The sequence below is a fragment of the Biomphalaria glabrata genome, chromosome 10, assembly GCF_947242115.1.
Source record: "Biomphalaria glabrata chromosome 10, xgBioGlab47.1, whole genome shotgun sequence".
NCBI lineage: Eukaryota > Metazoa > Mollusca > Gastropoda > Planorbidae > Biomphalaria > Biomphalaria glabrata.
The window spans coordinates 29218223-29232474 of NC_074720.1; the positions used below are offsets into that span (position 1 = coordinate 29218223).

Here is a 14252-nt window from a genome sequence, read left to right on the forward strand (position 1 = left end):
ATTAAAAAAATATAAAACGCCTTCATCGGTTCAGTTGTACTAGCTGTTTGGAGCTACAAGCCAACAACCGACCAACAACGGTAGGGCTAGGGAGCGGCAAAAAAAAAGGTTCAAACTCCTTGCCGGCTTTGGGAAAACCTGCCACATCTTCAATTCTATCTCCAGAAAGAACTTTTTACAAGACTTAAAAATTATGTAAGCAATACAATTTCCGGAAAAAAAAAAGTTTCAGTAAAATTTCACTAAGTAATTTTAAATTCTATAATATACACACTGTTCAATTAATAGAAATGAAAAATTAAACATAAAAATTGTGACTAAGTTTCTTTTCTTTTTTATTACATTCTTTTAAAAAAACAACTCGCGGACCTGACCGTGAAAACCGTCATCGCTCCTTTGGACTCCAGCTTCTAAAGGGGGCTCGAACGAAAATGTTGTTATCTAGGGAGTCGACACCCGGGAATGTGAGAAACAAGCTGCCTTACTATGTTTTATCTTAAGTCATTGTTTAAGTGACTTGTACTTTGGATTATTTACTTTGTATTAAACTCAAGAAAAATATTCAGCGCTGAGTTGTTTCATTTTTTAGATAAATGTGTAGGCAACTCTGAATCTGTGTATGTCAGATGATAGTGGATACAATGCACATCTCTCCAAAATACAATCGTGATGATTATAATGAAAGTGTACAGAACGTTGAAAAAGTTCCACTGTCAATGGCTTTTGTATTTCGAGCTTTTTTCTTCGGATTAGGCTTTAACTTATAAAAATAAATTAGTTAATATATCCACGTCCAGACCATATAACACTGTGGTCGTTGAGCAGTCAAAGTTATCGAGAAATTGTATATGGATCATTATCAATTACACTGTTCATTGTAATATACCCGCCGCTGCTCATCAATTATAATTGTCGCATATACAGGAGCATAAGCGAGTAGTCAGAACGAGATCAGTTTTTAATGTTTATCCCAAAGAACCAAGATGTCTTATTTCTAAATGCACGTAAGTCTGAAATTGCATGGTTCCTAGTTGTACTTGAAGGCTACTACAACTGTGCGAATATGAAAGTAGTGCATGGTTCCTAGTTGTACTTGAGAGCTACTACAACTGTGCGAATATGAAAGTAGTGCATGGTTCCTAGTTGTACTTGAGGGCTACTACAACTGTGCGAATATGAAAGTAGTGCATGGTTCCTAGTTGTACTTGAGAGCTACTACAACTGTGCGAATAGGAAAGTAGTGCATGGTTCCTAGTTGTACTTGAGGGCTACTACAACTGTGCGAATATGAAAGTAGTGCATGGTTCCTAGTTGTACTTGAGAGCTACTACAACTGTGCGAATAGGAAAGTAGTGCATGGTTCCTAGTTGTACTTGAGAGCTACTACAACTGTGCGAATATGAAAGTAGTGCATGGTTCCTAGTTGTACTTGAGAGCTACTACAACTGTGCGAATATGAAAGTAGTGCATGGTTCCTAGTTGTACTTGAGAGCTACTACAACTGTGCGAATATGAAAGTAGTGCATGGTTCCTAGTTGTACTTGAGAGCTACTACAACTGTGCGAATAGGAAAGTAGTGCATGGTTCCTAGTTGTACTTGAAGGCTACTACAACTGTGCGAATATGAAAGTAGTGCATGGCTCCTAGTTGTACTTGAGAGCTACTAGTAGCTCACTTTTAGAACAGTGTCCAGCTCAGTCTTAGAACAGTGTCCAGCTCACTTTTAGAACAGTGTCCAGCTCAGTCTTAGAACAGTGTCCAGCTCACTTTTAGAACAGTGTCCAGCTCACTTTTAGAACAGTGTCCAGCTCACTTTTAGAACAGTGTCCAGCTCACTTTTAGAACAGTGTCCAGCTCACTTTAGCAACAGTGTCCAGCTCAGTCTTAGAACAGTGTCCAGCTCACTTTTGGAACAGTGTCCAGCTCAGTCTTTATGGATTTTTTTTTCTAGAAAAAAAAGTGGGGGCGGCATTTTTAATTTTGCACGCAGGCGGCCACAACCCTCGCGACGGCCCTGTTTACAAGTATATGTGCTCAATTGTTACTATTCGCTTGCACCAAATTAATTGCCAGGGGTCTCCTAGAACCCCCGGAAATTAGGATTTTGTTATCTATTCATCATTGGAAGTTTTATTTTTGTCCATTTTAAAGTGCTATAACAAGCATATCTGAACCGTACTGATTTCCTAGATTACCTATCCCTTTCTGTTAGAGATTGTGTTGCGCCTTCTTCTATTTCCAAGAACAAATCTTTGCAAAATACGGCTTTCCACCTTCTTAATTCCTGAATATTGTGATTACGCAGTAGAAAAGTAAATAAATGCAAGTCCCAATAATAAACTATTTTAAAAATTTACGGTTGGGGGTCGCAGCCTAGAGGGAAATTATATCAGGGGGTCGCGAAATTAAAACGGTTGAGAACCGCTGGCTTCCACTCTCTTCATGGCTTCGAAAATTAGAAAGTTGGAAGGAAACAATTAGGGCTATGAAATTCTGGAAATTCTCGAAACTGGCGAGTGAAGTTGATAGAGTGTGGCGCTCATAGGGACGTGGGTTCGATCCCATTCTGGCCAATTATTTTTGCAATGACGATCCGATCAGATCCCATTCGCTTTGCTCCGTATTCGCTGATTCGATCTGATCAGATCCAATCGAATTCAGATCCGAATCACATTAAAAATGGCAAACTTACATCATCTTACGTCATCTTAATCATAGATCACATTTCAGGAGAAATAAATTAGGCTAGAGGGCAAGAAAATGTTTATCTAGAATGGACTACACGTCGTCCGCATTCATAGAAGAGTTTAAATAACTAAAGGTCAGGAAAATTGTGACCATCGTCTTGTAAGTCTAAATCTAAAGGACTATCATTGGAATATTAGCAAGTCTAGTAGATCTATACATTCGCTTTAGAAGGATTCTTTGGCATGGGTAAAAACATTTTCCATTGTTTTTTTTAATTTAACATTCTTTAGTTATTAGTATTAAGAGAAAAACAATGTCTCTTTAAGTTGTATACAGGAAGTATTGTCTTTTAAAAAAAGTATTTATAATGTTTTTCTTGTGCGCTTCACTTTAATCTGTCTATAGATATAGTTTTTGGTTGCTTCCTTGAAATTATTTCAGTTTTTCTTCCTTTATTGATACTTGCTTACGAGACACGTCCAATTATAGTCACACTTTGTTTTTTATTTTTGTTGTTTTGTAAAAATTTGTGGAGTTCAGAAAGGTTTCCAATGTCTAGTTAGACATGTATAATTCTATCCCGGCTAATAAGGATCACTCTCTCGTATTCAAATTTACATTCTTTTTTCTCTCTCTTCTTTCTTTTCCTCTCTTTCTGAATATTTTTTTTTCCTTTCAAAATGTCTTGTGGCATAATCACATGCATCGGAAACATTTCAGTGCTGCTGGTTTTCCATTAATTGAGTCAGTCGTGGAACGTAGCAGACATCTGTCTGATTAATTTGTAGCCGTTACAAAACTGACAGGATGGCCAAATAAACAATTGCAATGTTTACATTATGCTTTTATTAACGTATCACTATTAGCGAACATTTAGCAAGGTCAAGGCAAAACGCCAGAAATAAACAGGACTAACTTCATGTGCAGGCATAGTGTGAAGTTCCCTTTTCAGACCTTGAGATCTGTAGGGCAGATGATGTAAAGGTAATCTGTTTCTGTGGCCCACGGTTAACGAGGGTGTCATGGGGCCAGCACAAAGACCAACCGCCTTTACTCTTCCCCAACTAATGTCAAGTACAGAGTTTTGTGGACTCAGGTGCACCCAAAGAAATACAAAATCCCAGTCTTCACCAGGTTTCGAACCCGGGACCCTCAGGTCAGCTCAGACACCGCGCCTCTGTACAATGTAATATGACTGCAGAATTGTACGTGGTTAATAACAGTAATAATAAAATAATAATCTCAGTGAGGAAGTTTGTTTTACAATTGGGCATTGCACATAGCAATACAGCATTAGAGCCAACAATTTGTACGATAGCACACAAAATATACGCTCAGACTCCAGTTTCTATTGAACATTACATTTAATTGCCAGAGGAACAAGAGAGTTCTTGTGTGTGTGTTTTTGTGATCTGTGTCTTATATCTCCTTGTTATTATAAAATGTTAAACATTTGAATCAGAGGGTGTTTTATGTTTTAAAATCTTTATTACTTTCTTAGCAATGTTTTTCTCGTATTGGTGTCCAAGTGGGTTTTGTTTTTTTGCTTTTAGAATAAAGATGAACATCAAATTGTAATCTACATAGTTTAAAACCTTGGAATGATGTTTATTAATTGAATGTTTTTTCTTGGGCGGCAACTTTTCTTTGGGATTCGGTTTCAGAAATTAATTGCTGCGAATTTTTATTTTCTGTTTGCCAAGAAGAGTGCGCTCCGGAAAGAAATGCATGCAGTAGTCCGTAAGATGTTATCTGAAATTACGCGACATAGTCGCTATAAATACTAAAAGAAACAAAATCCTATTTGTTGTTTAAAGATTGCATATCTTTAACCATAGTGTTGATATGATCTGTTTTGAAAATAGAGAAAAATTTTGTATGAATCCTTTTGGACAGCGAGTTCTAGACTTGTTATTTTATAAACTTTTATCACAAATCAATAAACAAATAATGTATCTTGTAACAGATAAGTCCACATAGCGCTTTCATCTCTAATGACAAAGCCGTGTAGAAGAGAACTATGTGTAGAGAAAGTGCAGCTGCTATCTTAAGATGTATCACATGTCACTGACCTGCAGACAGCTACTATATCCGATCTGTTCATAGCTCTGCTGAGAGCTCTACTTGATGACTTGTCACATTGCGAAGAATTTTTACACGTTGAAGCTAACTTGATGCTTCCTGCGAATACAGAGAACATGGGGCTTAGCAACACCAGTACAGATAGAACATATCGATATAGAACATATTCGATATAGAACATATCGAACATATTCGATATAGAACATATTCGAAACATAAACATGACATATTCGATATAGAACATATTTATGATCGAATCCCAAAAATGCAAAAAAGTTAGAGTAGAATCTAATTGGTCCACTTAATTTCTTCTCCAACTTTCGAAATTGTATGTTTAGAGCCTTGAATTATAGTTCTGTAAGAAAACAAAGTTACACACAGGCCCATTGAACAAAATGTATCACTTACAAATGAGTTTTTTTTTTAAATATTATGTTTCGAATATTTTTTTTTCGGAGGCGATCCACAAAGCCCTAATCTAAATCTGTGGGGTATCTTATCTTTTCAAGAAACAAATCGCTTGTAGGCCCTATTTGCAATTTAGTGTATTAGAATATTTTTCAAGTAAAACATTATTCAAAAGGATGAATAGTGAGATGTAGATGTCAAGAGAATGCGTTTCTACAGTGAAGAATGCAAGAAAACGCTTTTGGCGTCGGAACTTCATACCCCACTGGGAGAGATTACAGCGCTCCCCCCCAGACCCCTTCACTGTCAAGAAAAAGCCACCAACATGACTTGTTGTTTTTTTTTTTTTGCCGAAGGTTTGGAAATACTGCTTTTTTATTCATATATATATACCACTGTCGATACCTCAGAATATGTTTTTTTGGTTGTTTTAAATACCGGAAATGGTGCCTGGCGGCGGGGCTCCGCCCCAAATCCGCTGTGGAACTACCCCAGTTTCTTTGCTGTTAAGGACGGGGTGTTGACAGTTTTTCCACTCACTCCAGGAAGAACCTACTCAAGGTTACAATGAATGTCTTTCGAAAGAATAAAGGATCAGAATGTAATTTTTCACACACACATAAACAAACACACACACACACAGAGACACACACATACATATATACATATATATATATATTTATATAAATAAATAAATAAATAAATAAATAAATATATATATATATATATTGTTACGGATGAATGTGTGTATGTATGTATAATCTATTTTTACAATCTGCGCGAATGACAGAAGTGTGTTTTGTTGTTAGAGAGAGACCAGCTTGTGTGATATGCAGTAAAGCTGATTAAAGTTTATGTGTTTGATCTAATGGGTTAATTGTTTTATTTCGTTAACTAGAACTGAACCAGGGACACCTAGACGTATCGAGACCTTAGGTAGATTCTATCGAGTTATAACTATAAATATAATCGGAAAGCTGTGACATATATATATAGTTTAGTTTAACTATTTTATACTATTTTAAACTAAAGTTTTTTAAAAATAGTACCCGTGACTAAGACTCATTAACTTTCATAAGAACAACACTCACTTACCTATGTATGTACTAATTGTACTTCAATTAAAAAAACACCACACTTGCCTATGTATGCACCTCACTCACCCAATTTTAACCTATATTCTACCCAGTAGTGGATTTACTACAAACTATGACCTGGCCTGACCTACATTGAACTTTTTATTACAATAGCGTATGTGATATCTCAACTGATTTTTTAAAAATTATTATAGCTTTTATATAGCGCTACTTTCATGCTTATAGCATGCTCAGAGCGCTTTTGATCCAATCCCTTTTGTGGACCAGTGGGGGGGGGGGGAGGGGGTATCTAGGAGTTGGTTTTCCGTGCTGCCTTTAGGCGCTCAGTCAACACAACTCTGCCCGAGTCGGGTGTCGAACCTCGAGCCCCCTTCTAGGTAACCAAGCCAAGCCAAGTTCAAGTATTCCAACAATTTATCCCCCCCTTAAAAATTGATGAATATAAACAAACATTTAAGTCTGATATTGGAAGTACTATGTTTCAACTATTGTACATATTAGTCTCACGAAACACTAGAACATATTTATAAGAAACAGATCTATAAGGAACAGATATAGTCACATTTATGTTTCTCAAATTCAAAATCAAATCTGTAGATTTATAACGTGTAATTGGAGTCTGCCATTTTTGTGTTGTCCTTTTTTTTTTTGTTTGTTTTCTTATTCTTGGAAGTCGATTAATGTCGTTTCTGATTTCTCTCACAGTCACGTGACTGAGAACGTGCAGAAAAGAAACAGCAAACAATCTCGTTTTTTTTTTCATTTTTGTATTTTTTTATGTTTCTTTTTTTTTTTATTGTATCCTCTAACTTGGGTGATGATGGATAATAAAAGTGTTGTCTAGGTTTTTGTTTTGTCTTACATGTTTCTGACGTTCAGAAATAAAGATCACCACGTCCTGGCTCAAACTACCCGCAGGACGACAAGAAATGGCATAGACTCGAACTCTGGATCATTGTGATGACAGTCCAAAGCGACTACCACACGATTAAGCAGCAGTAACAGCGCTGCTATTAAGCTAAGCAAAAATTCACAGATTTTGTCAGCGTATTGTGCACGCAAACAAAAAAAAAAAAACAACTACTCCGTTGTTAGGGGATCGAGGTATTGAGCACTGTTTCTTAAAGTAACTCTTTTGTTGTTTTTTTTAGTTCCGTTGTTTCTAAACACAGCAAAGGAAACACTTCTTCTTCTTTTTGAAACTGTCAGGTAGAGTTGAGCCTTCGGCTCTTGGAACTCCAGGAAAGGAAAAGTGAACAAGCGCTCCCTTTTTCCAGCCTGAATGAGAACAGTGTACACTTTTATGTCTGGCGGGGTGTCAGACTCGCGGCCAGAGACCGCGTGCACAGAGATCCCTGCCATGTTCCTTTTTTATACCAGGCTAACCATGCAGGACACGCCATTTATTTAACGGCCCCTTGAGGAACAGCGCCTGGATTGTGACAAGATTGTGGGAGCATTTTTACAACTCCGCACAGTGCAATGAGGATGCTCTCGCACCCCCTTAGGCACCCCCACGTTAGTCTTGTTTTGCTACACTTTAGCCTAATCGTTTCCCCTGATGCAGGGTAGCATGCTCGGGCAAAGGAAACACAAGTAGATTTAAAAATCGGATTTCGGAACCACGAAAATGACGCCAGTGTTTTCAGACGTCATTTTTATACAAATAAAGATGTCAACATTTTTGTTTAGTGTGGTGGGCAGGGAGTTGCCCAATACCATGCTCGAGCTCTCCAGATTCCTACAATGTACCACTAATTACCATAAAAGATGTGAAATTAAAAAAATAAAATGGCTGCCGTGAAGAATGGTTTGGTACATTTAAAACAAAAAATTAGAACGCCTTTCGAACAACCCACCACCGTAAAAGTACTTGGTGGTATGCTGAGAAGTGTCACTTTGATGCGGATAATGGGGCAGCTTCCACAAACATCGGTCTAGTACAGGGGTCGGCAACCTGCGGCTCGCGAGCCACATGCGGCTCTTTGGATGTTAAACTGCGTCTCATTAGTTCTATGCGAAAATATTATCTACTTTATTGAAAAAAAAAACTTTAAAAAATTGTTCTGATTCGATTCTATCTCTCAGCCACTTGTAATCGCTTTTCAGCGCACCCCTGCCCATGTCTTGAAATGTAACATATTTTCAGGTGGAAGATATTCAATTTTCTTCTGCCTTATCACTTGATATACATGAGTCATACGACGTAAAAGACACGGCACAAGTTGGCCTTTTTGTCAGGTATATGTGTTCCCAAGTTCCATAAGAAGAACTTCTAGGATTGCTAACGCTCTCGTGACAAACTTGAGGAGAAGATAGAGCTAATGTCGTTCGAAAATACATTGAAGACAATAAAATCGATATAAATAAATTGTTTCAATAGCAACTGATGGAGCCAGAAGTATGACAGGAAAAAATAAAGGTGCAACTACGAATCTTTGGCGCAAAATTAAACCATGAAATTTTTACGTTTCACTACATAATACACCAAGTAGCGCTTTGTGTCCAAACATTTACAGACGAAATAGTATATGTCATGAATTTGTTAATCAAGATTTTTAACAGCATCTTGTTCAAAGCACTCTACCAGACGTCAGTTGAAAGAAATCTTTAATAAATGTTAGGAAGAAAAAAATCTTGTGGCTCTTTAGAAACGTTGAAATATTGTAAGTTGTAACTGTCGGTGCGTAGGTTATGGCATTCTAGCACCAATGTGTATTAAGTGCACACTTTTTGAACGCACTTTCTTGGTTGCCTTTCTTGTAAGTTTATGAAATGTGTTTGTTATTATGCTGGTGTAACGTTTGTTTGAGATTCTTCTGTGTTCCCCTGTTTAGGGTGAGTATCTAAGGCATGACTGCATTTCGCAGTTGTTTCGCTGCCTTAGTGTTTTGGGACTAGAACTTTCAATGTGTCTTTTCTTATGTCTCTACAGGGACTTAGTATGGGATTGGAGTTCTACACTAAATACTAGATTCAGCAGTGTGTTGTGTTGTGATTATGAACATTAATGTGTCACGTTGTGGGACAGCAAGGTGTAGAATTATTGTTTAATTGATATATCCACAATATTAGAATGTTTCAAATTCAATGTCATTACTCCATCAGTTTGTCATCATAACTTATATTCATATCATTAAACAATTACATTGTTAACAGTGAGTCACTTATTTATTGTGAGCACCAAGGTGCCTGTTGAATGTCAGGGGCCCGGGCAAACGAGCTAAGGCTTTAACATAACCCTGACAGTAACTTTTGGATCTTCTGACTCAAAAGGTTGCCGACCCCTGCTCTAGTAGGAGCCCGCACTTAAAAGAAGGGAAGAAGTTGTCAATCTTAAGATAATGGCTTAACATAGAGATCCAATGTCTACACGTTTAAAACTAAGTGCATTTATCATATTGTTGTAAAATACGGCAAGAAACTCAGAGAAGGGAGTCAGCAAAGATGAAGATGTTTATACACAGTGATTACAAAAACAACAACAACGAAACAATAATTGTAATCAGTAGTCGTAGGCCATCTGTTCTTCTCGACCACATAGTGTATTGGTGCCGCCTCTGTCCTCCAAGTATCGCCACTGCCATAGATTGCCAGATGTTCCAGGAAGTAACAACTATCACAAAACAACCACAGGATTGTCTTCCTTCTCCTGCGAACGACTTTCCATGACACAACTCCTTGGCAACACCAAAGTATCTCTAGATCTAGTAGTCCCTTAAATCTCTACTGGCCTGTCCACTGGCAACCTTGGAAAAAAGCCACTTAGGACATTGGAGCGCCTATTAACCCTTCGACTGCTGAGAATGATTTCTCTTTGCAGACCGGAGATGACCGGAAGGTCTTCGCCCCAGGTCCTGTCTGAAGGTTTCACAATGTATATGACTCTTACTGGATTGGAACACACCATATACATAATGCGGGCCCTCGGTACACTGTCAACAGTCCCTTCTAATTCAGCCCTTTATTATTTCTAGCACATAGTAGCCACACACTGTTTTTGTTTTAAATATGATGTTGAAATCGGATTTTATAGTATTCTTACTAAACGTGACGGATAAATGTAAGACAGCTGGACAAACAGACTACACAAAACTGATTGTGGCATAATGTCTTCCTTTGGGTTGCTACAAATTTAATATATTTGTTAGTACAAAAATATAGGTTTCTCATTTTGAATGATATTCTAATGTACGTGCTTTATCTTCTTAACTGTGCATCGGTTCAATTTTACAAAGTTTTATTTTTCATTTTTATGAGAGTACATACAATGTTTATTACATTTTCAAAAATCGTGAGGCTTCAGTAAAAAAATGAACTATTTTTAGATATTAAAATTATCTCCTATAAAGCGATAGGTTACGGGCTGTTTTACCAAGATGGCTATTTAATCTAAGCTAGACATGTTTTTATCAACTGAGCCATAGAGTTGTTTCAGGTGACGAATCATTTTACTTGGAGTCAATTGATGTCATCAGCGTGTCATCTGATGTTAACATTTCCTCTCTAGTGTCATGCCTGGAAGCTATTCGCATATATCACATTCTAGATATACAGCCCACGCCTTGAGTGGATCACCTGAATCATGGCAAACTAGCTCCCCGCCTCTCCCACAAAGAGAAGCTCCAGCACCTTGCTAATTGACACTCGGAGAGAGTGTTGCCCTGGAATGCTTGGTTCTGTGTCAGTCCGTCCGTCGCGTTTCAATCTGAAAACCTAGAAAAGACATTGAGAATCCAATCTCATGATATTTTGTAGCTTGAAGAGTTCAATGGCTTCTTTTTGTCTTCTGGAAGCACATCGTTTTGTTGGTCAACTTAACTGTGTAAGCCCTTTTTTTTTTCTCATGAAAGATATCATTTATAAATAATACATAACAAACTTATGTAGGAGTTCTTAATAATTGTAATACTTGTATAGCAATCAAATATTCGATCTTAATTGGTATAGTTTTATAAGATTTAGGTATTACATTTTAAGACAATCACAAACAAAGAGATTAGAGGCAGGGTTACTACTACGATTGGACCCCATGATGAAATGCTAGCAATAGTTAAAAACGTCGCGACCTTAATTTGTTTTCCAATATTTTCATGGATGAAATGTTTGCTCTATGCTGATATGAATTGAAAGGTCTCTACCAACCATTGGCGGAGTTTCAGCAGTACAGACCCTTAATAGTTTACTCAAATTTAATTGATAATTTTGCAAATATGATTCTGCTTTCTAAAATATAGCGGGCTCTCTTGTTTTTTTTAATGGAGTGAATCAAGGTCAGTAAGTCCTTCAAAGATGTTAAAAGTATTATCTATTCCTCTTATAAAATGCTTCACTGGCAAACATTACAAACGTCATCAGAATTGTTCAAGGAAACTGAAAAGAAAGAGCATTCTCAGATACAACATGAGAAAGTTCCTCAATGTTTCATGTGAATGTCTGCATTGAGAGATCGATTGCATTGATCTTACATTTATTCTGTTATCACCTTTGAGCCAAAACAGGAACGATGTTGTAAGAGGCTTCAAGTATTGCTTCAAGTATTGCTTCAAGTATTGCTTCAAGTATTTGCTTCTTTCACAACTTTTCTTTTCGCCTTTTTAAAGCCTCTTTTTTTTCTTGACCACACAGTCTTTGCTAGAATCAGAGTCGGGCATTATCTTTTGCTTTTCTTCTATTTCAACTTTATATTTTATTGAATGTCTTAAAAGATCTCTTCTGTTCTCCGAGAAACTGCGCCCACAAATAATATGGACTGGAAATGTATAAGAAATCATTTCCCCCACATTTCCTTCAACTGACGCCACTTACCACGTTCTGATTTTCTTTTGTCTATTTCCTTGCAATGTCGGTAGAAGAAGGGAAAGAACCTAACGTAGACTTCTTTTCAATTACAATCGAAAAGGTTGTCAGGTTCTTTGGACTCGCACCATAAGCAAGTTACACAATATTTGGTGATTTCTGTATAGCAGCAGAGTTTGTGTTTTGTTCACAACTAGTTGCCATATTAATCGCACTATTTGTTATAAAGAGTCCTAGTAGTTCTTTTTTTTACATCAAAGTATGCAGTGTAACTTTTTTTTTCTTTCTTAGGGAAGACAAACGCATATAAAAACCTTTTAACCAAATATAAGATTATTCAATTGTAGTAGAATATGTCAGAACAATCACTTTTATGTATTTGTATTTTCCACGGATCTCCTAAAATTATTCATATCTAATTCATATGAATAAGAAAAAAAAACGGTCAAAACTTACAAGTCGAGAACCCCTGGCCTAGGTGATCTTTTATCACTTTTGTGAGATCACACAACTCCTTCAACCATTGAATGGTTGCACCTGCCACAGGGAGCCTAGTGTATAGCCTTTAAAGGGAGTCCTTTTTATTTTGACAAAATCTCGCTGTTAACCGTGAAAAGACAACCACGATGAAGGTGCTAAAAGATTACATCCTCACTAGGGAAGCCGGCACCCATTTTTTCAAATACGACTATGATATGAATCTAAATATAAGTATATAATATAGGCTCATTATGACTAATAACAATTTGGGTTGCCAGACCCAAAGGAGGGCAAAAAGGTGGACAAAAAAAAGTAATCTTTAAAAAACTGGACTCATTTTTTTTATTACAAACATATTATAAATCATAGGATGTAATGCAACTTTATTAGATATCATAATTCTCAGACAAAATAACTTTCCATCACGCTACCACTTCTATCATCTTAGAGCTGAAATAGTGTTTTAGATGTAGGAAAAGAGTTTCGTAACATTTCGGTCTGCGCATGCGTGACCTTTTCTATTAGATTACGTGAATGAATGAAACTATTAGAATACGGCTTCGCAGCCCTAGCAAATGAATGTATGAAAAATGCTTTAGAAAATCCAAATTGAATGTTAATTTGATCAAAATATGAAATGAATGGACTATAATGAGTATGCTCATGTGTTTAAGTATAAAACTATCTTTGCGAAGAGAAGTTATATCATCTTAGAGTTGAAATAGTGTTTTAGACCTAGGAATGGAAAGATGTGTAACATTACGGTATTGTCTAAGGAAAGAATGTTCGTCGGGAAATCTGAATTCGCAGATATAAGGAACGAATTTATGTAAAAACTGCTTTTAAAACACACATTTGAAGCTTAATTTTATTAAATAATGAAATCAATGGACCTTCTTTTGTATTTTCTTGTGTCAAAGAAAAAAACTATCTGAGCAAAGTGTGGTTCTTAACATTAGATCTAGATCTAAATCCTTTCAATCTTTTCTCATGTCAACATAGTAAACATGGCCTAGATTTATACTATACTTCCATAGAGTCTGTCAACTCTTTTTTTTTTTTTGTTGAGGGTCTTAAGTTTGTTTTAGGGCTACAATACATACACTACGGTCTAAGTTAGTACCCAAGGAACATTTCTGCCAAGTTTTATCAAGATTGGTCAAGCGGTTTTGATTTCGATTCATCACATACATACATACATACATACATACATACATACATATATACATACATACATACATACATACATACATACATACATACATACATACATACGCCTTACATTCTACTTTATATAATAGATAATTCTCTTCATGGCTCAGGACTTTGGACACCAAGTAATGGAAAGATCACTCTTTTATTTCTGCAAGTCAGACAGACTAGAGTTACCCCAAGTAATTTTAGAGGCGAAAAAAAAAAGGGGGGGGGAGAACAAGTAGTATTCACCCGTCCCTAATAGCAGCACCGGACTTAACCATTGTGACCAAGAAGTCATGGAAAGAGAACAAGTAATCTACTCTTTATTCACCCGTCACTAAATAGCAGGGCCGGATCCAACTGTTGTGGGGCCCTATGCAAAACAGATTTTGCGGGACCATGTTTGGGTAGGGATACGAATAATAAGTGAAAATTATGAATTTGTATTAGAAAATAAATTCGTCTTTGCATTTTATCCATGCTTTACTACATACAGAATTA

General features: G+C 36.7%; 1 protein-coding gene across 1 annotated transcript in view; it reads right to left on the reverse strand.

The window, feature by feature from the left end:
- LOC129928805 (uncharacterized) overlaps positions 1–14252 on the reverse strand; it is an 86540-nt gene that overhangs the window by 8268 nt on the left and 64020 nt on the right. Inside the window, exon 2 of the mRNA XM_056044867.1 lies at positions 4761–4869. Coding sequence (XP_055900842.1) covers positions 4761–4869 — 109 coding nt within the window. The remainder of the gene's footprint in view (positions 1–4760; positions 4870–14252) is intronic.